Raw genomic sequence first — 25,285 nt, 5'->3', positions numbered from 1 at the left:
CGGCACTGGAGCTGCGGGTGGATTCACTCTGGAGCATGCACGATGCTAAAAATGACGTAAATAGCACGTTTAGTGAGTTGGTCTCACCGCAGGTAAAGGGTACACAGCCAGATAGTAAATGGGTGACCAACAGGAAGAGCAGTGGAAGGAAGGTTGTGCAGAGGTCCCCTGCGGTCATCACCCTAAAAAACAGGTACACCGCTTTGGGTACTGTTGAGGGGGATGACTCATCAGGGGAGGGCAGCAGCAGCCAAGTTCATGGCACCATGGGTGACTCAGCTGCACAGGAGGGCAGGAAAATGAGTGGGAGAGCTATAGTGATAGGGGATTCAATTGTAAGGGGAATAGATATTCGTTTCTGTGGCCGCAACCAAGACTCCAGGATGGTATGTTGCCTCCCTAGTGCAAGGGTGAAGGATGTCTCGGAGCGGGTGCAGGACATTCTGAAAAGGGAGGGTGAACAGTCAGTTGTAGTGGTGCACATAGGTACCAACGATATAGGTAAAAAAACGGGATGAGGTCCTACAAGACGAATTTAGGGAGCTAGGAGCTAAATTAAAAAGTAGGACCTCAAAAGTAGTAATCTCAGGATTGCTACCAATGCCACGTGCTAGTCAGAGTAGGGATTGCAGGATAGCTCAGACGAATACGTGGCTTGAGGAGTGGTGCAAAAGGGAGGGATTCAAATTCCAAAGAAATTGGAAACGGTTCTGGGGGAGATGGGACCAGTACAAACCGGATGATCTGCACCTGGGCAGGACCGGAACCAATGTCCTAGGGGGAGTGTTTGCTAGTGCTGTTGGAGAGGAGTTAAACTAACATGGCAGGGGGATGGGAACCTATGCAGGGAGACAGAGGGAAATAAAATGGAGGCAGAAGCAAAAGATAGAAAGGAGAATAGTAAAAGTGAAGGGCAGAGAAACCCAAGGCAAAAATCAAAAAGGGCCACATTACAGCAAAATTCGAAAGGGGCAAAGTGTGTTAAAATGGCAAGCCTGAAGGCTCTGTGCCTCAATGCGACGAGTATTCGGAATAAGGTGGGCGAATTAACTGCGCAGACAGCAGTTGACGGATATGATGTAATTGGCATCACGGAGACATGGCTCCAGGGTGACCAAGGCTGGGAACTCAACATCCAGGGGTATTCAACATTTAGGAACGATAGACAGAGAGGAAAAGGAGGCGGGCTAGCGTTGCTGGTTAAAGAGGAAATTAATACAATAGTAAGGAGGGACATTAGCTTGGATGATGTGGAATCGGTATGGGTGGAGCTGCGGAATACCAAAGGGCAGAAAACGCTAGTGGGGGTTGTGTACAGACCACCAAACAGTAGTAGTGAGGTTGGGGACAGTATCAAACAAGAAATAAGGGATGCGTGCAATAAAGGTACAACAGTTATCATGGGCAACTTTAATCTACAAATAGATTGGGCTAACCAAACTGGTAGTAATGCGGTGAAGGAGGATTTCCTGGCGTGTGTTAGGGATGGTTTTCTCGACCAATATGTCGAGGAACCAACTGGAGAGCTGGCCATCCTAGACTGGGTGATGTGGAATGAGAAGGGACTAATTAGCAATCTTGTTGTGCGAGGCCCCTTGGGGAAGAGTGACCATAATATAGTAGAATTCTTTATTAACATGGAGAGTGACACAGTTAATTCGGAAACTAGGGTCCTGAACTTAAGGAAAGGTAACTTCGACGGTATGAGGCGTGAATTGGCTAGAATAGACTGGCAAAGGATACTTTAAGGGTTGGCGGTGGATAAGCAATGGCAAACATTTAAAGATCACATGGATGAACTTCAGCAATTGTACATCCCTGTCTGGAGTAAAAATAAAACGGGGAAGATGGCTCAACCGTGGCTAACAAGAGAAATTAAGGATAGTGTTAAAACCAAGGAAGAGGCATATAAATTGGCTAGAAAAAGTAACAAACCTGAGGACTGGGAGAAATTTATAATTCAACATGGGAGGACTAAGGCTTTTATTAAGAGGGGGAAAATAGAGTACGAGAGGAAGCTTGCAGGGAACATAAAAACTGACTGCAAAAGCTTCTATAAATATGTAAAGAGAAAAAGATTAGTGAAGACAAATGTAGGTCCCTTGCAGTTGGATTCAGGTGAATATATCATGGGGAACAAAAAAATGGCAAACCAATTGAACAAATACTTCGGTTCTGACTTCACGAAGGAAGACACGAATAACCTTTCGAATGTACTTGGGGACAGTGGGTCTAGTGAGAAGGAGGAATGGAGGGATATCCTTATTAGGCGGGAAATTGTGTTCGGGAAATTTATGGGATTGAAGGCTGATAAATCCCCAGGGCCTGATAGTCTGCATTCCAGAGTACTTAAGGAAGTGGCCCGAGAAATAGTGGTGTATTGGTGATTATTTTCCAACTGTCTATCGACTCTGGATCAGTTCCTATAGACTGGAGGGTAGTTAATGTCACACCACTTTTTAAAAAAGGAGGGAGAGAGAAAATGGGTAATTATAGACCGGTTAGTCTGACATCAGTAGTGGGGAAAATGTTGGAATCAGTCATTAAGGATGAATAGCAGTGCATTTGGAAAGCAGTGACAGGATCGATCCAAGTTATCATGGATTTATGAAAGGAAAATCATGCTTGACGAATCTTCTGGAATTTTTGTGAGGATGTAACTCGCAGAGTGGACAAGGGAGAACAAGTGGATGTGGTGTATTTGGACTTTCAAAAGGCTTTTGACAAGGTCCCGCACAAGAAATTGGTGTGCAAAGTCAAAGCGCATCGTATTAGGGGTAATGTACTGACGTGGATAGAGAACTGGTTGGCAGACAGGAAGCAGAGAATCGGGATAAACGGGTCCTTTTCAGTATGGCAGGCAGTGACTAGTGGAGTGCCGCAGGGCTCAGTGCTGGGACCCCAGCTATTTACAATATACATCAATGATTTAGATGAAGGAATTGAGTGTAATATCTCCAAGTTTGCAGATGACACTAAACTGGGTGGCGGTGTGAGCTGTGAGGGGGACGCTGAGAGGCTTCAGGGTGACTTGGACAGGTTAGGTGAGTGGGCAAATGCATGGCAGATGCAGTATAATGTGGATAAATGTGAGGTTATCCATTTTGGGGGCAAAAACACGAAGGCAGAATATTATCTGAATGGTGGCAGGTTAGGAAAAGGGTGGTGCAATGAGACCTGGGTGTCATGGTTCATCAGTCATTGAAGGTTGGCATGCAGGTACAACAGGCGGTGAAGAAGGCAAATGGTATGTTGGCCTTCATAGCTAGGGGATTTGAGTATAGGAGCAGGGAGGTCTTACTACAGTTGTACATGGCCTTGGTGAGGTCTCACCTGGAATATTGTGTTCAGTTTTGGTCTCCTAATCTGAGGAAGGACGTTCTTGCTATTGAGGGAGTGCAGCGAAGGTTCACCAGACTAATTCCAGGGATGGCTGGACTGTCATATGAGGAGAGACTGGATCAACTGGGCCTTTATTCACTGGACTTTAGAAGGATGACAGGGGATCTCACAGAAACGTATAAGATTCTGACGGGACTGGACAGGTTAGATGTTGGAAGAATGTTCCCAATGTTGGGGCGGTCCAGAACCAGGTGACATAGTCTTAGGATAAGGGGTAGGCCATTTAGGACTGAGATGAATGGAAACTTCTTCACTCAGAGAGTTGTTAACCTGTGGAATTCCCTGCCACAGAGAGTTGTTGATGCCGGTTCGTTGGATGTATTCAAGAGGGAGTTAGATATGGTCCTTACGGCTAAAGGGATCAAGGGGTATGGAGAGAAAGCAGGAAAGGGGTACTGAGCGAATGATCAGCCATGATCTTATTGAATGGTGGTGCAGGCTCGAAGGGCCGACTGACCTACTTCTGCACCTATTTTCTATGTTTCTATGTTTACTTTCCTGATTTCCCTCCTAAATGGCCTAACTCTAATTTTAAGATTGTGTCCCTTGTTCTTGATTCCCCCATTAGTGGAAATAGTTTCCCTGTATCGACCCTGTTGAATCCTTTTAACATTTTAAACACCTCAATCAGACCACCCCTCATTTCAACCTTCCCTATTCCAGGGACTACAAGCCAAGTTTTTGCAGCTTTGCATAATTTAACCTTTTAAGCCCCGGTATCATTCTGAAGTCCCAATATCTTTCAAAGCTGTGGGGATTCAGGGTGAAACTTGGGAATGGTACGAAATTGGCTGAAGAGTAGAAAATAACAGGTAGAGTTGGGAGAAGTACAAAATGGGGTGTTCCCATGCTCAATGTTGGGTCTACTGTTTCTAAATTCTTATTAAAACATACAAGATTCTGAAGGGGATTGACAGGGTAGATGCTGAGAGGTTGTTTAGACTGGCTGGAGTGTCTAGAACTTGGGGGCACAGTCTCAAGATAAGGGGTAGGCCATTTAAGACAGAGATGAGGAGGAATTTCTTCACTCAGAAGGTTGAACCTGTTCAACCTTCGTTGACTCCAGGCCAGGTCCAAGACCACCCCAAAGTCTGTCGTTGAGCTACAATACACGGACGACACCTGCGTCTGTGCACATACAGAGGCTGAACTCCAAGTCATAATCAATGTATTTACTGAGGCGTACGAAAGCATGGGCCTTACGCTAAACATCCATAAGACAAAGATCCTCCACCAGCCTGTCTTGTCCTCACCGTACAGCACTCCCGCCCGCATCCCCCGCCCTCCCCCCAGTCATCAAGATCCACGGCGCAACCCTGGACAAAGTGGACCATTTCCCATACCTCAAGAGCCTCTTATCAAGAAGAGCAAACATTGACGACGGGATTCAACACCTCCAGTGCGCCAGCACAGCCTTCGGCCGCCTGAGGAAAACAGTGTTTGAAGACCAGGGCCTCAAATCCACCACCAAGCTCATGGTCTACAGGGCTGTAGTAATACCCACCCTCCTGTATGGCTCAGAGACATGGACCATGTACAGTAGACACCTCAAGGTGTCTGGAGAAATACCACCAACGATGTCTCCGCAAGATCCTACAAATCCCCTGGGAGGGCAGACACACAAACATTAGCATCCTCGACCAGGCCAACATCCCCAGCATTGAAGCACTGACCACACTTGATCAGCTCCGCTGGGCAGGCCACATCGTTCGCATGCCAGACACGAGGCTCCCAAAGCAAACGCTCTACTCGGAACTCCTTCACAGCAAGCGAGCCAAAGGTGGGCAGAGGAAACATTACAAGGACACCCTCAAAGCCTCCCTGATAAAGTGCAATATCACCACGAACACCTGGGAGTCCCTGGCCAAAGACCGCCCTAAGTGGAGGAAGTGCATCCAGGAGGGCGCTGAGCACCTCGAGTCTCATCGCCGAGAGCATGCAGAAATCAAGCGCAGGCAGCAGAAAGAGTGTGCGGCAAACCAGTCCACCCTCCCTTTCTCTCAACGACTATCTGTCCCACCTGTGACAGGGACTGTGGTTCTCGTATTGGACTGTTCAGCCACCTAAGGACTCATTTTTAGAGTGGAAGCAAGTCTTCTTCGATTCCGAGGGACTGCCTATGATGATGTGAATCTTTGTAATTCTCTATCCCAGAGGGCTGTGGATGCTGAATCTCTGAATATATTCAAGGCAGAGATAGATAGATTTTTGAGTCGAGAGGAATCAAGGGATATGGAGATCGGGCGGGAAAGTGGAGTTGAGGTCGATGATCAGCCATGATCTTATTGAATGGCAGAGCAGGCTCGAGGTGCCATATGGCCTACTCCTGCTCCTAATTCTTATGTTCTTAAATTACATCAATGAAGTGCATTTGGTGGCAGAACTAAATGCAAATTGGTCAAATTTGCAGACCAATCAAACTAGGAGGGAAAGTGAAAGCAGAAAAGGCAGCCTGGAAATGACAGAACCAATAAAATAAAATATGAGTGGGCTAAACATTGGGAAATAAAATTTAATGCAGACGAATGTAAAGTACTGCATGAAGCAAGCAAATATGGTTGATATATGTAATCTACGAAATAGCCAAGGATGATGTTGAAAGTGATCCAGAGGTCTTATTAGATAATGCTCAGCAATCAACAGAATGTTGAACTACATGCCGGTCAATCAAAATATCGGCTATAAATATTGGTCAGGACACCAGAGATAACTCCCCTGCTTTTCTTTGAAATAGTGCCATGGCATCTTTTACATCCACGTGAGAGTGCAGACAGGGCTTCAGTTTAATGTCTCATCTGAAAGATGGGCAACTCTGACAGTGCAGTACTCCCTCAGCACTGCACTGGAATGTCAGCCTAGATTTATGTGCTTAAGTCCCTGGAGTGGGACTTGAACCCACAATCGTCTGACTCAGAGGCAAGTGTGCTACCCACTGAGCCACTGGCTGACTTGCAAGGATATTTAAGCAGCATTTCACCAGCTACTAACCATTTTTTCAACTTTTTTAGCAGGTTACTCGGTGATCACGTCAGGTAAGTACATCGGGTTTTCAGTGACTCTCCATTGCTTCGAATAGGTGACAGCTGCAAAATTGTTATAAAAGCTACCATTTCACAGCTGTTCACGTTCCAATGTTAGAAGCTGGAGCCTTCAGTATTTGGAATACACTTTTCAGCTTTAGGAAGGTTGGAAGTGTTTGGAGTATTCTCTCTATCCACTGTCACCTCCTTGGAACAACCTATCTAATCACTGACAGATCGCTTCTGTCATCTCAACTTCAGCTGCCATCTATTCTATCAGCATCGGTGCCCTTAAAAAAATTTTGGTCCTCAGAATCCCACCACAATCAGCCCCAACACCAACATCACCAGGCACACCAGCACCAACCTTCTCCACAATCACCTGATGCTGCACAGGACACAGGGCTTCAACACCTGACCATATTGCTGCCCGGGAGGCCAGGGATGGCCTCACTATGGCCAGATTAACTTCACTTGATGCTGTACACCCTAGCTCCCACATGATGTGCCAGGTGGGCATCACCCCACACAAACATAAGAACATAAGAAATAGGAGCAGGAGTAGGCCATTTGGTCCCTCGAGCCTGCTCCACCATTTAATAAGATCATGGCTGATCTGATCTTGGGCTCAGCTCCACTTTCCTGCCCGCTCACCATAACCCTTCACTCCCTTATCGTTCAAAAATCTGTCTATCTCCACCTTAAATATATTCAATGATCAGTCTCCACAGCTCTCTGGGGCAGAGAATTCCAAAGATTCCAACCGCATACACATCCCCAAAACACCCAAGCCATTCCTTTCACACTCATTGTGATATATTCTTATGACATCACTAACAAACACACTTTATAAGCTGGCTCTAATACATCGACCCCTTTATTATTATACATCAGTAGTTGCATTACCACAGTAGTCCACTAGGTGGAGGTCTACATTACACTCATCACCATTGCGGGGGTACACTTATGCCTTATCATTCACTACAACTCACTAAGCCACTTCCAAAGGAGCACACAAATCTGTTCAAGAAGGCAAAGTGTTGAAAATAACTTTGAAAATAAAGATTTCAATGTTTGACAACACTTTTTAACAGAAACTTTACATGAACATTGGCCAGTAGAACCAAGTGACCACCCCTGTGTGTTATTAGTTGGTAAGCGTGCACTAGGATGAAGGCGAGTGTGAGGGGTGGCTAGTGAGATGGGGAAGTGATAATGTAGATTGAGAGGGATGGGTGAAGGTGCAAGATAAGTTGGTTTGAGTAAGGATGTGCAGGAGAAGGGTAGGGAAGGAATGATGATGGGGATGTGATGAGTGGCACAGCAGGATGAGATTGAGTGTGCTTTGCAGTAATATCTCATGATCTACTGATGCCTGCCTCTCTCCCGACCCGGTAGGAAAAATCGCGGCCCTACTGTCTGGGGCCCGAGTCATGAGGAGAAATTGGAGAGTCTTCTCAGCCTGAAAAGGAGGCATCTGAAAGATATACGAGGTAGTTATGGAAATGAAAAGATTAATCCAGAATATTACTTTAAAATAAACTGTGGGAATAAGACAAGAGGACATAGGTTCAAACTAGTAAATGGTAATTTTAGGGCTGATATCAGGAAGTTATTTTTCACATGGAGTGTGATCAACACTTCTGAGCAGAGTGGTGGAGGCAAAAGTCCGACAAGCATTTAAGAAACAATCAGATGCAGCATTAGGGAGCTATTTCTGGATGAATGAATTAAGATGGGACAAATGGTCTTCCTCATCCATAAATACCTTGTGGTCTTGTGAAAATTAGATGGACCCCATTACAGAGGTGGGATCCTCCCTGCCCGATCTTCCTCTCTGCACTCCACCCACATGATGCTAAACATCCAGATAGTAAAGGCAAAAATCTACCGCTATATCAAATTCATGAATTTATAAATAAGATCACATCCTGCTTTCAAAACATAGGGGGAGAAATTGGCCTGGTTTGCATCTCCCATTAGCGCCATGGGGGGGGCGCGGTAATGGGATGCTAAGGGGTTACAGACCAGGCGCGACAAAATCACTGACACCCGCGAACTTCCCTGGCTTCAACAATGGTAGCTGCAGAAGGCACCTCGGCTGACTGCTTGGGGAGTGATATTTAACGGCAGCGGTGGTCAGGTAGGGAAAAATGTATTTATGTCCCCATTCTGGTGCCTCCTGATGTCTTTTTTCCCTGCGATTGCTCAACCCTGCACTCTCTTAGAGTGCTTGGGGCTGCTATGCAGGTATCGCAGGTGCCGTGGCCCAACAGACACATTCATTCAACCCAGCATTGGCTCTTCCCTTTAAAGGAGGGAAGGAGCCTGTAAAGACAGCAGCACTGCCCCGAACATTGCTCAGCACTCTGCTGACACCGTCTCTCTCTCACTCCCTTTAGCGCTCTAAGCGAAGTGGTAGCGCTTGATTTAGCACTCCACTTCCCGCTTGGAGCGCTAAAGCGGAAATCCCTGCCAGAAACAAATCTTTGCCACCTGGCAATACTTTTGCGCTCCCTGAAAAGTTATCGCCCCCAAACGTGGCACTACGCAAATTCTAGCACAAAATCTTCAATTGAATGCAGTTAATTTTTAAGGTATTTCAAATGATTATTATAAATTGACAAAATAGGAGGTTATATACTTATTGGGGCCGAAATTGATCAACTCACTACCAACTGCCACCGTCATTCCTCTGGAAGATCTGCCCAGTGCCACTGTCGAGGTGGGCTGGAGCAGGCAGGAGGGGAGAACCGCCGAGAAGTGGCCGCTGGCGTCAGCGGACAGCCAAGTGGCGCAACTGACCTCCCGCCCGCCGAGCTCCCATATTGATGCGGGTGGGAGTCCGCGCCAGAATGGGGTTGGACCGCTGGCTGGAGGCTGGTCTGTCCCCAACAGTAAGCATGAAGATCCTGAAAAAAAGGTTAGTGAACATTTTATAGATTTTTTTTTCCACAGTGACTTACCTGGATGGGGTCCCCTGAAGGTCTTCCGATAGTTTTTTTATTTTTTACATTTGATTATTTTTTTCAGCTGTTTGACTCTCCGTGGGCCTGACTCCATCCTCGGCGGCACTTGGGCAGCATGCGCCTCTACCGTCGAGAATGAGAGCTTCCGCTGGCTGCCGCCCAGATTGGCAGCGTACGTCATCCATTTGCCGTTTGCCGACCTTTGGGGGACCTCGGCGATGAATATCCCGCCCAAAGTACCATCCGGTACCTCGGCGGCCATCGGCGCCACTTTGGGCGGCGCTTGGGCGGGCCAAGGTCTTGATCAAAATCGGTCCTATAATGTCCCATCTGCTCGCCTCGAAAGGAGAACAAACTGAAGTTCACTGGAGAGGAACAAACAGCAAAGGACTGCCATCACCATATGAAACAAGGTCCAGCCCATATAGACATACTTCAGGACAATCCAATGGTGATGTAGACGGGGAAACACAGCGTGAAATTCAGGACGAGTAGTGCAGGGCTGGCAGAGATGGGAGGCAATGAATGGCAAGCAGGTGCAGTGTGGAGGTCCCTTGTAATGGAACAGACCTTATTGAGCCTACTTTCCAATGGAGACCGTTATAACACATGGACTGTGGCAAGCAATCAATTGCCTACATATACATGAACGTGGTATGAATAGGTGACTGGCCGAAACTTGATTGGTGCAACTTGATTGGTGAATGCTGAGAGACAAACACGGTGACTAGTGGCTGAGCATTATTCAGAGAGATCAGTCGTATAAGAAACCGTGGATTGGAAGAAATAATAATCTGTTACAGGTTCCCTAGCTTAGCAGTTTGCCTCAGTTGATGACACAGAAAGATTACAGTCATGTCAAAAAAAGAGTTGTACAGAGAGCTGTGTTGCAAGGTCAGAACACAAAAACAGGTCTTCAAGGCATAGCTATGCTGATAGGGATTTAGCAAGGAGCTTTAAAGATAAACAAGCTGTCTCTTGAAAGGGCAACAAGACATTCAGACAGAGATAAGGAAGAAAATAACCTCATAGGTACCCTCTCCCTGTAATTGGACAATTGAATGGGTAAAAAATGATTGACACAAGGTATCCACCAGCTCATCGAAATAAGGTATATAAACGGACAACTGAGAGAGAGAAACAGGCAGATAGGGGAAGAGCTTCCCCGAGGTGGATACATGCTAGCTTCAGCTTAACACCTTGGTCAAGCTCAACCTCTGATCCATGCTGGCTTTGGCTTAACACCTCTGCCAGCTCAGGAGACGACCAAACAGAAGAGACTATTGCCGCAGGCCAATCCGAAACCACTGTTCTGCCTCAACGCCAGTCCGTCCATCCGTTCCATTCCGGGGCCGTAGATCACTCTCATCTGTCACGGATTGCATGTCTATTATATCTATCGTAATCGCATGTTGTGTCTGATTATGCTTAGAACTGCTGCTCCTTAATAAAATGCCTTATAACTTCTAAGACCCTTTGGGTGATGTGTGTGTGACCTGTGATCCAACCCTGATAGTGGGCATGGGAGGACATGCTCTCCAGCAGTGGCATGTGTAGGGAACTACAGAAACAGCTGGGTGCCACTCACATCAGCAGCAGTTCACATTGCAATTCTAACCCTTCCAACAACAGCAATAGTCAATCAATGTAACCGGAGCACTGAGGGTCTCCAGAATGTGATCAGTAACCGGCAGTAACTATGATAGAATTACTCAGGTATTTGTAGTTAGCACTGACACTGTAAAGGTTAAAGGAGTTGCTAATCAAAGACAGGTTTTAATATTTCTTGGCAGCAGCTGAGCTGAGCCTTGCTCTTTAAGGAAGGTGAAAGGACATAGCTGAAGGGTACAAAGACCTGAGCTGGAGGAATTCAATAGTTGTTGATTATCTTTCTACGGTTAGGTGCAGACAAAGCATTTAAATTCCCACTTATTTACTATCGGTAAAGAATTAACCCAATAGTTGACCTAACAAAGGAAACCTATGGGGGGGGTTTCAGCTCCCTATCCTCAATTGCAAGAGGGAACAATTATTTAAAGATTAACCTGTTCCTCATTTGAAAGCAATAACTAACTAGATTAACTAACTAAAGCAGCTGCACAGCCTAAGAGGAAAACATAAATCTGTGAAAACCCTAAAGTTGCTGCCTCACGCAACCAGCCTTGAAGCGGCCTCCCAACAGAACAAACAACTGCAAATACGTAACTCTGATTCGTGAGAGAGATCTGCAATATAGTATATGAATAAACCCATTCATTACCCACACCGTGCAGGATTCTCAACCATGAAGAGCTTTAGAAATATTAGCTGATCCTAAAGAATGCCCAATACATGTAAAAATTACATGTTAAGACCACTACATGTAAAAATTAAAATAATTTTGAATCTTGTATTGGCGCAGTTTATGAGAGACACCGCCCTCTTCTAACTAAACATGCAAACCACGATATTTGGTCTACTTACTGAGTTCCAAGCAGTTTTTACGATGAAAGAGGGCCTGCTTAGAATGTTTGTTTAATGATGAAATTTCCTCGATTGAGCAATTTGAGCAGTAAGAAGACTGACATAGAAAGTGAAAAGAAATAAAGAAAACATTGCCTGATTTTGTAATCATGTGAACAATCCAGAGAGCAAGAGGAACATCCCTCGCTCCAGGAGTGCAGAAGCTCACTGTCTTCATGGGTCACTTAAGTGCAGACCATGGAGCTTGGGGCAGCCGCATATAAAGCTTAAATCTAAGTTCCTGTTCATTTATCTATACCCCAAGTTGCAGATACTCAGTATTCTCATGCAGGAGTTAGCCACCAAAGAGGCAACAGCGTGAAGAACAGCCCTTCAAGCGGGACAAAGAGGTGAATAAGTATAGGGTTTTGTGGGCCAGATTGTCAGGGTGAAAGGACAAAATGGCCAAAAGAGCTATGGTCTAAAAAAAATTACAAAATAGGTAAAATAAAACTTTAGGACTCAGAGGATTTATGAACCTCCCCCTACAATCTCTTGGGTTGGATTTTCAGTCTTCTGCTGCCCGTGCTTGCACCCCACAGGGGCGGCAGTAAGCACTTCCGTGTGGGCAGCCAGATCCAGTGCCCCACCGAGACTTTTGGTGCCGGTTTCGAAGGGGCGCCGAGCCTTCCCGCATGGAACAGGCGAGCCGGTGTGCAATGCCCCTGGTTGCGACACTGGCTTGATTTTTGGCTGCCGCCCAATCCGTAGCGCTCCATAGAAACCCTGCTGGAACCGCCTGTGAAAGCTGGTGGTCCGAGCTGTAGCAGCAGCAGTGAGGTAAGTAATGTCGACCTCGGGTAAGTGCGATTGTTTTTTATTTTATTGTTTTTGCGATTTATGTTGTAGTGCCGTGAGTTATTTATTGGGAATGTTTTTGGTGGGTTTTTTTCTGTTTTTTTCCCCCCGGCCTCTCTTACAGCGCTCCGAGACCGGCTGTTTAGCTCGGGATTTTCGTTTGCTCAGCCGGCCTAGCGCCCCCCCTTAGCGTTCTGCCCCACACTCAGGGCCCAGCTGATGAATTTTGCTGACTGAGGCACAAACTGTTCCCGGGCACAAACTTTACCGCCCCGCCGACATTACCGCCCCGAAATGAGCAGGACCGAAAATCCAGCCCCAGAGGTTGGCAGAGCAATAGACTCCAGCAGGCAGCCATCCTGTGCCATGACTATAGTGAATTCAGAAGGGAGAAAGGAGAAATATACATCTTACAGTAGAGTGGGAAAAGCCAGTTAAAGCCACACACTATACCGCAGCTTTATGCTTTCAGTACCTACAAATGTAAATTGTCAAATCCAAAGCCAGACAGAAGGTGCAATCAGGATGGGATGATGGTTTGCATTCTGAGCTTATATTCCTGGTGATGGAAATTCTTTGAAAACCTTAAATTGTTTTAATAAATTATTGCCTGCGTGTCACAGAGATTTTAAAAAGAAAATAGACATTTGCTATCTGGTTTATACTTTAGTAATTTCCAGACAATCCTTACAAAAAACAAATTATCCAGTCCTAACTCAGACTGGCTTGCAACCCGAGATAAATGGCATTGCTAAGTGAGTCCAACTCTTTTTTTAATGTGCTTTTCCCCATCTTTTCTTGGGTCTTTAGCAGCTGCGTAACCTGCTTCAGTGTCTCAAACTTCCGTCAGCCACTCCCCTCTCCAGTAATGACACAACAGAGTTTGCTAACTCAGATAGTCACAGCATCATGCAGCACAGGATGCCATTCAGTCCATTGTGTCTGTGCCAGCTCTTTGAAATGGATACCTGATAGTCCCACTCCCCTGCTCTTTCCCAATACCCTTGCAAATTTCTCTTTGGTAGTGAACAATTACCAGTGAGCCCATTTCCTCCTGCTTCATAATTAGTCATTTTGGGCTCTAATATGGCTTTGTGATCATAATTGCTCACCTCCCTACTGTTCCTGACAGAGCAATAGTGGGTAAAATCTATGAAAGTCTATCTTCATATACCTTAGTAATTGGCAGCAGTAATTTCCATTTCAAACCATGACAGCTTTTCCACTTCATGTCAATGCTTTTTTTCTCCTCTTCTGGAGTTATGGCACATCCTTCAATTTTGCAACTATCTGGGAAGTTACCTGGTGACAAAACGAATGTGTTAGTAATGTATTGCTTATTGACATTGTTCACGTTTTCACCCCAGTAGAGCACAGCCCAATGCTGCTCAGCTAAGGCTGGCACTAGTAAAGTTGCTGCAAACTATTGGGGGGAATTTTAACCCTCCAGGATGGGCGGGAGGGTTAAATTCTTAAATACGGACCCCAAACCGCCACAAACGCACCTATTTCCAGTTTAACCGAGGTGGGTTAGGGGTCAGGCGAATAACCTGCATTCAAGAGGCCGCCATGTGGATTTAACAGCGGCGAGCCAGTCTTCCTGGGGCTCGGGAAACCTGGCAGCTGAAGGCAGGCAAGAACTGCCAGATCCAGCACTGCTTATGGGCCAGGAGGAGCAGGAGTACATCCAGCGCCCACTGCCCCAAACCAACCTGCCGCGATCTGCTCCCCTCCCCATGATCAGCTGACATACTTCCCCTGATCTCCAGACCCCCCCCGCTCCCCACGTACTGATGTCTCCCGCGATCCGATGTCTCCCCTTCTACGATCTCTCCTCGTCCCCAATTTCCACACTTCCCCGAGATTTCTCCCCACACCCCAAAATCTCTACCCCACCTCCCCCCCCCCCCCCCACCCCCACACCCCAATTGCCGCCGACCCCCACCACCCTCGCCCCCCCCACGATCTCTCCGGTCCTTGGCTACGGCCTTGTACAGCAGGCTTTCCCACCAGCCAGCCTCTCAATCAGGCTGGCTGCCTTGTGGGGAACCTTGTAAAAACAGATTAAAATCAGGTCGTGCCTTTAATTTGCCAGGACTTCTGCCTTTCCAGGCTACTGACAGTTGCCACTGCTCCCTCCCCGTCTCCCGATCAATATCAGGGCTATTGACTTTAAAATTCATCTGCAATAAACATCTGTGGGATAGTATTGTGGTCCGTAGATCACAGACATACAAATATAGATCAGAACGCTGCAGTGGTATTAGTCTGTGTTTTATTTACAATGTGACACCGTCAGTAAATGCAATGGGCTGGAGGCTAAGTGCCTGATTCAGGAATTCACACAGCAAGCTTCATTCTGGAGCTTGAACCACGCTGGATTTACACTGAAATAGAAACAAAGAAAAGACAGGAAGGACTCTGCAATCCATCTGGCCAGTCCCCAAAACTAACAGCTCTCAATTGACCGCTCCCTCAAATATCTATCTAATTGTTCTTTAATTTTTTTTCCAGACAATCTACTTTCACAGGCTTCCTGGCCAGTCCATTGCACATGTTCAGCACCCTCTCCATGAAGTAGTTGCATCTAACCTTTTTGTGTACTTCTCCCCTTCTAAGCTTCAGCCTATGACCCTAGTTCTAAAGTTTGTGGCAATTTGAATTGTATTATCAGGGTTCAATGTATCTGTTCCTTTAAAAAATCTTGAATACATGAATAATAACTCCCCTGAGCCTTCTCTTTTTCAGAGAAAACTGGTACACTCATAATAAAGGATGAAACTGAGTACTGTGTGCAATGAGCAAGTGTGACCTTAGCTCCTTAATAAGACTCCAGAGTGCCGGTACCTCGTGGATGGCCTGCTTATATACTGTGTTCCCAAGGGATGCTGGGATTCCTTGGGACTCCAACAGGTGGGCCCTCTGGTGGTCAGGTGTCATGCAGGTTACAAAGGGTTACATAACATCACTCCACCGTGAAGTCAACATTACATTTATTTACAAGGTGAGACGATCTGGGGCTTTACGCTCCCTTGTCGATCGTCTTGGTACAAATTCAGGAGTGGATGGGTTGGTCGGTTCTTCACTGGGCCGCCGGCCTCGCGGGGTGGCTGGTGATGATGAGTTCGGTTTCGTGGTCAACCATGATGTCAGTTGCCACTTGTGTGTGTATTGGAGGGTCAAAGTTGGTGGTGTCCTCTTCGGGTTGTTCGTAGCTGTTGCTGAACCGCAATTTGATTTGGTCCAAATGTTTTCTGTGCATTTTTCCATTGGCCAATTTGACCTGAAACACCCTACTCCCCTCTTTGGCTGTGACCGTGCCAGCGAGCCATTTAGGACCATGTCGATTATTGAGCACAAACACAGGATCACTGATCTCAATATCACGTGACAAATTTGCGCGGTCATGGTACACACTTTGTTGATGCCGCTTGACTTCCACGTGATCATGGAGATCAGGGTGGACAAGAGAGTGCCTTGTTTTAAGCACCTTTTTCATGAGCAGCTCGGCTGGGGGAACCCCGGTGAGTGAGTGGGGTCTGGTGCGGTAGCTGAGCAGCACTCGGGACAGCCGAGTCTGCAGGGAGCCTTCGGACACAAGTTTTAAGCTTTGCTTGATGGTCTGAATTGCCCGTTCTACCTGGCAGTTTGATGCGGGCTTGAACGGGGCAGATGTGACGCGTTTGATCCCATTGCGGGTCATGAATTCCTTGAATTCAGCACTGGTGAAGCACAGCCCATTGTTGCTGACGAGGACATCAGGCAAGCCGTGCGTGGCAAACATGGCTCATAGGCTTTCAATAGTGGCTGTGGACATGCTCACAGACATTATTGTACATTCAATCCATTTTGAGTAAGCGTCCACGACAACCAAAAACATTTTGCCGAGAAATGGGCCCGCATAATCTACGTGGATCCTCGACCACGGTTTTGAGGGTCATGACCACAAACTTAGCGGTGCCTCTCTGGGTGCATTGCTCAGCTGAGAGCAAGTGTTGCGCTAATGCCACATGAATTAAATCTGAGTCGATGCCGGGCCACCACACATGGGATCTGGCTATGGCTTTCATCATTACGATGCCTGGGTGGGTGCTGTGCAGTTGACATATGAACATATTTCTGCCTTTCTTGGGCAAGACCACACGATTGCCCCACAATAGACATCCTGCCTGCAGGGACAAACATAGAAACATAGAAACATAGAAAATAGGTGCAGGAGTGGGCCATTCAGCCCTTCGAGCCTGCATCACCATTCAATAAGATCATGGCTCATCATTCCCTCAGTACACTTTTCCTGCTTTCTCTCCATACCCCTTGATCCCTTTAGCCATAAGGGCCATATCTAACTCCCTCTTGAATATATCCAATGAACTGGCATCAACAACTCTCTGCAGTAAGAAAATCCACAGGTTAACAACTCTCTGAGCGAAGAAGTTTCCTCTCATCTCAGTCCTAAATGGCCTCCCCCTTATCCTGAGACTGTGTCCCCTGGTTCTGGACTTCCCTATCATCGGGAGCATTCTTCCCACATCTAACCTGTCCAGTGCTGTCAGAATCTTCTAAGTTTCTATGAGATCCCCTCTCATCCTTCTAAACTCCAGTGTATAAAGGCCCAGTTGATCCAGTCTCTCCTCATATGTCAGTTCCACCATCCTGGGAATCAGTCTGGTGAACCTTCGCTGCACTCCCTCAATAGCAAGAATGACCTTCCTCAGATTAGGAGACCAAAACTGAACACAATATTCCAGGTGAGGCCTCACCAAGGCCCTGTACAACTGCAGTAAGACCTCCCTGCTCCGATACTCAAATCCCCTCGCTATGAAGGCCAACATACCATTTGCCTTCTTCACCGCCTGCTGTACCTGCATGCCAACTTTCAATGACTGATGAACCATGACCCCCAGGTCTCGTTGCATCTCCGCCTTTCCTAACCTGCCGCCATTCAGATAATATTCTGCCTTCTTGTTTTTGCCCCCAAAGTGGATAACCTCACATTTATAGATACGAAAAGAGAAAAAGTTTAGTAAACACAAATGTAGGACCCCTGCAGTCAGAATCAGGGGAAGTCATGACGGGGAACAAAGAAATGGCAGACCAATTGAACAAGTACTTTGGTTCGGTATTCACTAAGGAGGACACAAACAACCTTCCGGATATAAAAGGGGCCAGAGGGTCGAGTAAGAAGGAGGAACTGAGGGAAATCCTTAATAGTCGGGAAATTGTGTTGGGGAAATTGATGGGATTGAAGGCCAATAATTCCCCAGGGCCTGATGGTCTGCATCCCAGAGTATTTAAGGAGGTGGCCTTGGAAATAGTGGATGCATTGACAATCATTTTCCAACATTCCATAGACTCTGGATCAGTTCCTATGGAGTGGAGGGTAGCCAATGTAACCTCACTTTTTAAAAAAGGAGGGAGAGAGAAAACTGTGAATTATAGACCGGTCAGCCTGACATCGGTAGTGGGTAAAATGATGGAATCAATTATTAAGGATATCACAGCAGCGCATTTGGAAAGAGGTGACATGATAGGTCCAAGTCAGCATGGATTTGTGAAAGGGAAATCATGCTTGACAAATCATCTGGAATTTTTTGAGGATGTTTCCAGTTGAGTGGACAAGGGAGAACCAGTTGATGTGGTGTATTTGGACTTTCAGAAGGCTTTTAATAAGGTCCCACACAAGAGATTAACGTGCAAAGTTAAAGCACATAGGATTGGGGGTAGTGTGCTGACGTGGATTGAGAACTGGTTGGCAGACACGAAGCAATGAGTAGGAGTAAATGGGTACTTTTCAGAATGGCAGGCAGTGACTAGTGGGGTACCGCAAGGTTCTGTGCTGGGGCCCCAGCAGTTTACATTGTACATTAATGATTTAGACGAGGGGATTAAATGTAGTATCTCCAAATTTGCGGATGACCCTAAGTTGGGTGGCAGTGTGAGCTGCGAGGAGGATGCTATGAGGCTGCAGAGTGACTTGGATAGGTTAGGTGAGTGGGCAAATGCGTGGCAGATGAAGTATAATGTGGATAAATGTGAGGTTATCCACTTTGGTGGTAAAAACAGAGAGACAGACTATTATCTGAATGGTGACAGATTAGGAAAAGGGGAGGTGCAACGAGACCTGGGTGTCATGGTACATCAGTCATTGAAGGTTGGCATGCAGGTACAGCAGGCGGTTAAGAAAGCAAATGGCATGTTGGCCTTCATAGCGAGGGAATTTGAGTACAGGGGCAGGGAGGTGTTACTACAGTTGTACAGGGCCTTGGTGAGGCCACACCTGGAGTATTGTGTACAGTTTTGGTCTCCTAACTTGAGGAAGGACATTCTTGCTATTGAGGGAGTGCAGCGAAGGTTCACCAGACTGATTCCCGGGATGGCGGGACTGACCTATCAAGAAAGACTGGATCAACTGGGCTTGTATTCACTGGAGTTCAAAAGAATGAGAGGGGATCTCATAGAAACGTTTAAAATTCTGACTGTTTTAGACAGGTTAGATGCAGGAAGAATGTTCCCATTGTTGGGGAAGTCCAGAACCAGGGGTCACAGTCTAAGGATAAGGGGTAAGCCATTTAGGACCGAGATGAGGAGAAACTTCTTAGCGTCCTCCTCACAGCTCACACTGCCACCCAGTTTAGTGTCATCTGCAAACTTGGAGATATTACATTCAATTCCTTCATCTAAATCATTAATGTATATTGTAAAGAGCTGGGGTCCCAGCACTGAGCCCTGTGGTACTCCACTAGTCACTGCCTGCCATTCTGAAAAGGACCCGTTTATCCCGACTCTCTGCTTCCTGTCTGCCAACCAGTTCTCTATCCACGTCAGTACATTATCCCCAATACCATGCGCTTTGATTTTGCACACCAATCTCTTGTGTGAGACCTTGTCAAAAGCCTTTTGAAAGTCCATATACACCACATCCACTGGTTCTCCCTTGTCCATTCTACTAGTTACATCCTCAAAAAATTCCAGAAGATTTGTCAAGCATGATTTCCCTTTCATAAATCCATGCTGAGTTGGACCGATCCTGTCACTGCTTTCCAAATGCGCTGCTATTTCATCCTTAATGATTGATTTCAACATTTTCCCACTACTGATATTAGGCTAACCAGTCTATATTACCCGCTTTCTCTCTCCCTCATTTTTTTAAACAAAGGTGTTACATTAGCTACCCTCCAGTCCATAGGAACTGATCCAGCGTCACTAGACTGTTGGAAAATGATCACCAATGCATCCACTATTTCTAGGGACACTTCCTTAAGTACTCTGGGATGCAGACTATTAGGCCTCGGGGATTTATTGGCCTTCAATCCCATCAATTTCCCTAACACAATTTTCTGCTTTATAAGGATATCCTTCAGTTCCTCCTTCTCACTAGACCCTCGGTCCCCTAATATTTCTGAAAGGTTATTTGTGTCTTCCTTCGTGGAAACAGAACCAAAGTATTTGTTTAACTGCTCCACCATTTATTTGCTCCCCATTATAAATTCACCTGAATCTGACTGCAAGAGAGCTACATTTGTTTTCACTAATCTTTTTCTCTTCACATATCTATAGAAGCTTTTGCAGTCAATTTTTATGTTCCCGGCAAGCTTCCTCTCATACTCTATTTTCCTCCTCCTAATTAAACCCTTTGTCCTCCTCTGCTGTATTATAAAATTCTCCCAGTCCTCAGGTTTGCTGCTTTTCCTGGCCAATTTATATGCCTCTTCCTTGGATTTAACACTATCCTTAATTTCCCTTGTTAGCCACGGTTGAGCCATCTTTCCCGTTTTATTTTTACTCTAAACAGGGATGTCCAATGGTTAAAGTTCATCCATGTGATCTTTAAATGTTTGCCATTGCCTATCCACCATCAACCCTTTAAGTAACGCTCGCCAGTCTATTCTAGCCAATTCACGTCTCATACCATCGAAGTTACCTTTCCCCAAGTTCAGGACCCTAGTCTCTGAATCAACTTGTCTCTGTGTCTGTGGAACGGCTTAATCGCCTCCTGCATCTCCACTGGGACGCCGGACCAGCTCCCATGGAGAACACAGTTTTTTTAACCAAGGACTGTAAAGGATCCTGGCTGGTCCAGCTCTTGATCTGCCGGGCCGTAACGAGGAACTTCTCGTTCTCGAAAGCCTCCATAACCATGAGCAAGTCCACTGGCTGTGCCATTTCCACCCCGGTGGTGGGCAATAGCAGCCGACTGAGAGCATCTGCGCAGTTCTCTTTGTCCGGTCTGTGGCAGATTACATAGTTGTATGCCGACAGCGTGAGCGCCCATCTTTGGATGCGGGCAGAGGCATTGGTATTAATCCCTTTGCTCTCAGAGGACAGCAAAATGAGTGGCTTGTGGTCAGTTTCAAGCTCAAACTTGAGGCCAAATAAGTACTGATGCATTTTTTTCACCCCGTAGCCAAAAGGCCGAGAAGCTCCCTCCACAACTTTTTTTTTTTGAAATTCGTCTTTCCAGTTTGGCTGGGTCTGGCCTTTTGGCTCGGGCCAAGCACCAATTGGAGAGAAGAAGAAATCTGCATGTCGACCAACCATTGGGCAGACCAGGAGGTCCGCCAAGGTGCCAGACTGACACCATGAAAGATTGAAGGCTTCGGCCAAAACACAAGCCGAAAGGAGGAATCTGCAACCCGGATGGCAGCCAACCGAGCGGCAAACCAGGGCGTCCGAAACACCATCCAAGTGACTGTAAAGAAAGTGGAAGGACAGACAACGATCAACCGGGACCTCTTCGTGAAGAAAATCCTGCTTGAAACCTGTGGCATGAAATTCACCGCTGTCTTCGCCTTACAGGACATCCCGAAGAGAGGTTACTTTTGATGTAACCTTGAGAAATGTCACCCTATGCCTGAAGTTCCTGAAGGGATTGAAGGAGGCGAGTGAACCACTGTGGTCAATGCTGACTTGGGAACCACTGTTCACCCTCCCGTCGCAGAGGAAGCACACTATCACAGTGCACATGTATAACCCCCACATCCCGGTCATTGATGTGCTGACATTCCTCGCCAGATATGTCGATGGGGTAGAAAAGAGCATCGACCTGAAAGACTTCCACGGGATTTGGACCAGCAAGCGCCAGATCCAGGTCACCATGAAAGTGGACGCCATCGGAACCATCCTGCACACCCCTTCCAGCTTCGCCATCGGAGGAAGTCGGGGTTACATGGTGTACGCTGGCCAACCCAACGTGTGCCGGACCTGCGGGAAGGCATGCTACGTGGTGGAAAGCTGCAAAACAGTCATCTTCCGCAACTGCAAGAACGAAGGCCACCAGACAAAGGACTATAAAGAGACCAAGTACTGCAACCTTTGTGGTCAGGCTGGGCATCTTTACAAGAACTGCCCCAAACACAATTTCAGCTATATGCAGGTGGCAAAGAACATTGCATGAGAGGAGGAGGAAACTGAGGAACACAACATTCCAGAGCATACCTACACCCTCCCGCCCCACCTGCTATGGCGAGCTGCGAGACACCAGCACCCAGCAGTGAAGCTCTCCCCCAGCACACCGGTTCCATGAACGAGGGGGCAGCAGATGATGGAGCGGGATGGGAGAAAGTAAAAAAAAAGGCCCGCAAGCGTAAGGAAAAGAGGCAAGCACAGGCCCCTGCTGAAACGAAAGGGAATAGGCAGCTAACGTCCACGATAGACAGCAGCGGCAGCAGCTCGTCTGATGACGAAAGGCGAGACAAAACCCCTCACTACCGCCACCAGAACAAGAGGCAAAACGTCACTTAACAGTCCCAGGCGACCAGGAGCAGTGAAGCAACCAGCGCAGCCCCGCTCCGGGAACCCGGGAGCAGTGAAGTGCCCAGCGCACACGAGCTCCGGAATACCGGGAGCAAAGAAGCAACCAGCGCAGCCCAGCTCCGGGACAACGGGAGCAGTGAAGTGTCCAGCACACCCCACCTCTGGAATACCAGGAGTGACGCAGCGACTGAAGCAACCTAGCTCCAGAGCGTTGTGAGTGATGAAGAGAGCTACCAAGACCAGGCGAGGACAGCGCAGAGGACATATCCGACTTTCTGACAACACTGCACCAGTCCCCTGGTCGAAGCACCCTCACGGCAGAAGACGACCCATATCCCAAGCCCAGGTGAAGTAGACTTTTATAGTGTTAATCTATGTATGCAGGAACAGGCCACTGGGCAGGTCTCCGACTTAAAGGACGGTTTATTTGAAATGTAATGTTATTGAACCGTCACCACTAACTTTAAAATGGATGAAAAAATTGCATCTATTAATGTGCGTAGCATAAAATCCACTACGCGATGTGTTTCCACCTTGGGGTACCTCGCCATGGTCAAAGCAGACCTGCTGTTCTTGCAGGAGTGCGGTCTGCCGCACTTCAGCAGTTACCGGCAGTGGTCACGATGGTGAGCCCGTGGACCATCCGTCTGGTCAGGAGGCAACGACAGCCGGTCCTCCGGCCTGGGCATTCTGCTACGGGGGGGCCACTTCACCATCACCGAAGTTAAGGAGGTGGTGGGCGACCACCTCCTCATAGCAGATGTAATGTTCAAAAATTCCCCTCTCAGGTTAATTAACGTTTATGCCCCAGCTCTCAAGAACGAGCGGCTGGCCCTCTTCCAGCAGCTCCCACTGCTACTGGCAACGCCCAGGCCAGTCATTCTGGGCGGTGACTTCAACTGCATCACCAATGCGGCTGGACGATCCAGCAGAGCCGACAGCAAACTGGACGCCACGTCCAGACTCCTGATGGACGCGGTAAAAGATGCCAAGCTGTGCGACGTCTTCAGCAACCCTGCAGACGGAGCACCGCTCAGATACACCTGGTCGAGACCAGACGGGTCCATCCGTTCCAAAATAGACTTCCTGTTTGTGTCCCACACGCTCAAGGTCAGATCCACCGAAGTTATGCCGGTGTTCTTCTCTGACCACTGCCTCCTATTGGCCGACTGCCACCCACAGGAAAACCAGAAAGTTGGCAGAGGGATATGGAAGCTGAACATGAAACTGTTGACTCCGGAAAACGTTGAGGAACTCAAGAGGGATTACAAAGGTTGGAGAACTGTAAAATCCTTCTGCAATTCCCCGATGCACTGGTGGGAAACAATCAAGATGAACATCAAGAGGTTCTTCATCCTCAAAGGTGTTCAGGAGGTGAGAGGGAGACAGAGGGAATTGTCCCAACTCCAGAAGAGTATGCAAAACCTGCTCCTGCTGCAGTCGATGGGAGTCGATGTCGCGGAGGAACTCCAAGAGGTGAAGTGCCAGCAAGCCTCGCTCTTTGCCTCAGAGTCCTCCAAAATCATTTTCCGCTCCAGAGTACGCTCCGTCAAGCAGGATGAGGCGTGTTCACGTTTCTTTTTCCAAAAGGTACACAGGGGGAGCTCTGTGATCACCAGCCTAAAGGAAGAAGACGGTTCTGTGACGTCTTCGCAGCCTGACATGCAGAGGATCAGCAAATCCTTCTATGCCAGGCTGTATGACGTCAAGCCCACAGACTGCGCAGCCTCCCAGTCTTTCCTGTCATCTATCTCGGAGGTCTTAGACGATAGCGAGTGGGAGAGTCTGAACCACCCGCTAACTCTGGACGAGCTGACAAAGACCGTCCGGTCCTTCGAGACGAATAAAACTCCCGGAAGCGACGGCTTACTGGTCGAGTTGTATTCGGCTCTTTGGGACTGGATGGGCCCGGACCTGCTGGAAGTGTACGAGGGTATGCTTCTGGCCAGCAGCATGTCAGAATAAATGAGGAAAGGCATCATCACCCTCATCTGCAAGCAGAAGGGGGAGAGGGAGGAAATCAAAAACCGGTGGCTCATTTCACTGCTCAATGTGGACTATAAGATCCTGTCAAAAGTCATTGCCAACAGGGTCAAGTATGCTCTTGAGCTGGTGATTCACCCGGACCAGACCTGCGCTGTCCCCGGCAGGAAGATCTCTGATAGCCTCACGCTACTCAGGGATACGATTGCCTACGTGCGGGACAGGAGGGTGGACACCTGCTTAATCAGCTTAGACCAAGAGAAGGCCTTTGACAGGATATCGCGCACGTACCTAATGGACGTGCTCTCCAAAATGGGATTTGGGGAGGGTATCCGCAATTGGATCCAACTGTTTTACACAGACATCAGTAGCGCAGTTCTAATCAATGGGTGGGAAACTGAAAGCTTTCCAATCAGATCTGGAGTCAGGCAAGGCTGTCCTCTCTCCTCTGTCTTGTTTGTGTGCTGTATCGAGCCCTTTGCCAAGACCATCAGGAAGGATGCGGGCATTAGAGGGGTAACGATCCCAGGCAGCGGAAGCACTCAGGTCAAGTCCTCCCTGTACATGGACGACGTTGCCATCTTTTGCTCGGATCCGCAGTCGGTCCGCAGATTGCTCACAATCTGCGATCAGTTTGAACTGGCCTCGGGAGCGAAGATCAATCGCAGCAAAAGCAAGGCCATGTTCTTTGGCAACTGGGCTGACCAATCCTTTATTCCCTTCACCATTAAGCCAGATTACCTGAAGGTGTTGGGAATATGGTTCGGAGCGGATGGGGCGTGCGCCAAAAACTGGGAAGAGTGTATCGCCAAAGTGAAACAAAAACTGGGATGGTATGAAGCTGCGCTCCCTCTCCAT

General features: G+C 47.4%; 1 protein-coding gene across 1 annotated transcript in view; it reads right to left on the bottom strand.

Annotated features, from left to right (window-relative positions):
* Nucleotides 1–25,285, bottom strand: part of allc (allantoicase) — a 66,477-nt gene that overhangs the window by 7,467 nt on the left and 33,725 nt on the right. The window contains exon 10 of the mRNA XM_070884358.1: nt 13,866–13,993. Coding sequence (XP_070740459.1) covers nt 13,866–13,993 — 128 coding nt within the window. The remainder of the gene's footprint in view (nt 1–13,865; nt 13,994–25,285) is intronic.

Source organism: Pristiophorus japonicus, chromosome 7, assembly GCF_044704955.1.
Source record: "Pristiophorus japonicus isolate sPriJap1 chromosome 7, sPriJap1.hap1, whole genome shotgun sequence".
In the NCBI taxonomy this organism is placed as follows: Eukaryota; Metazoa; Chordata; class Chondrichthyes; family Pristiophoridae; genus Pristiophorus; species Pristiophorus japonicus.
This window is presented reverse-complemented; position numbering and strand designations above follow the sequence as displayed.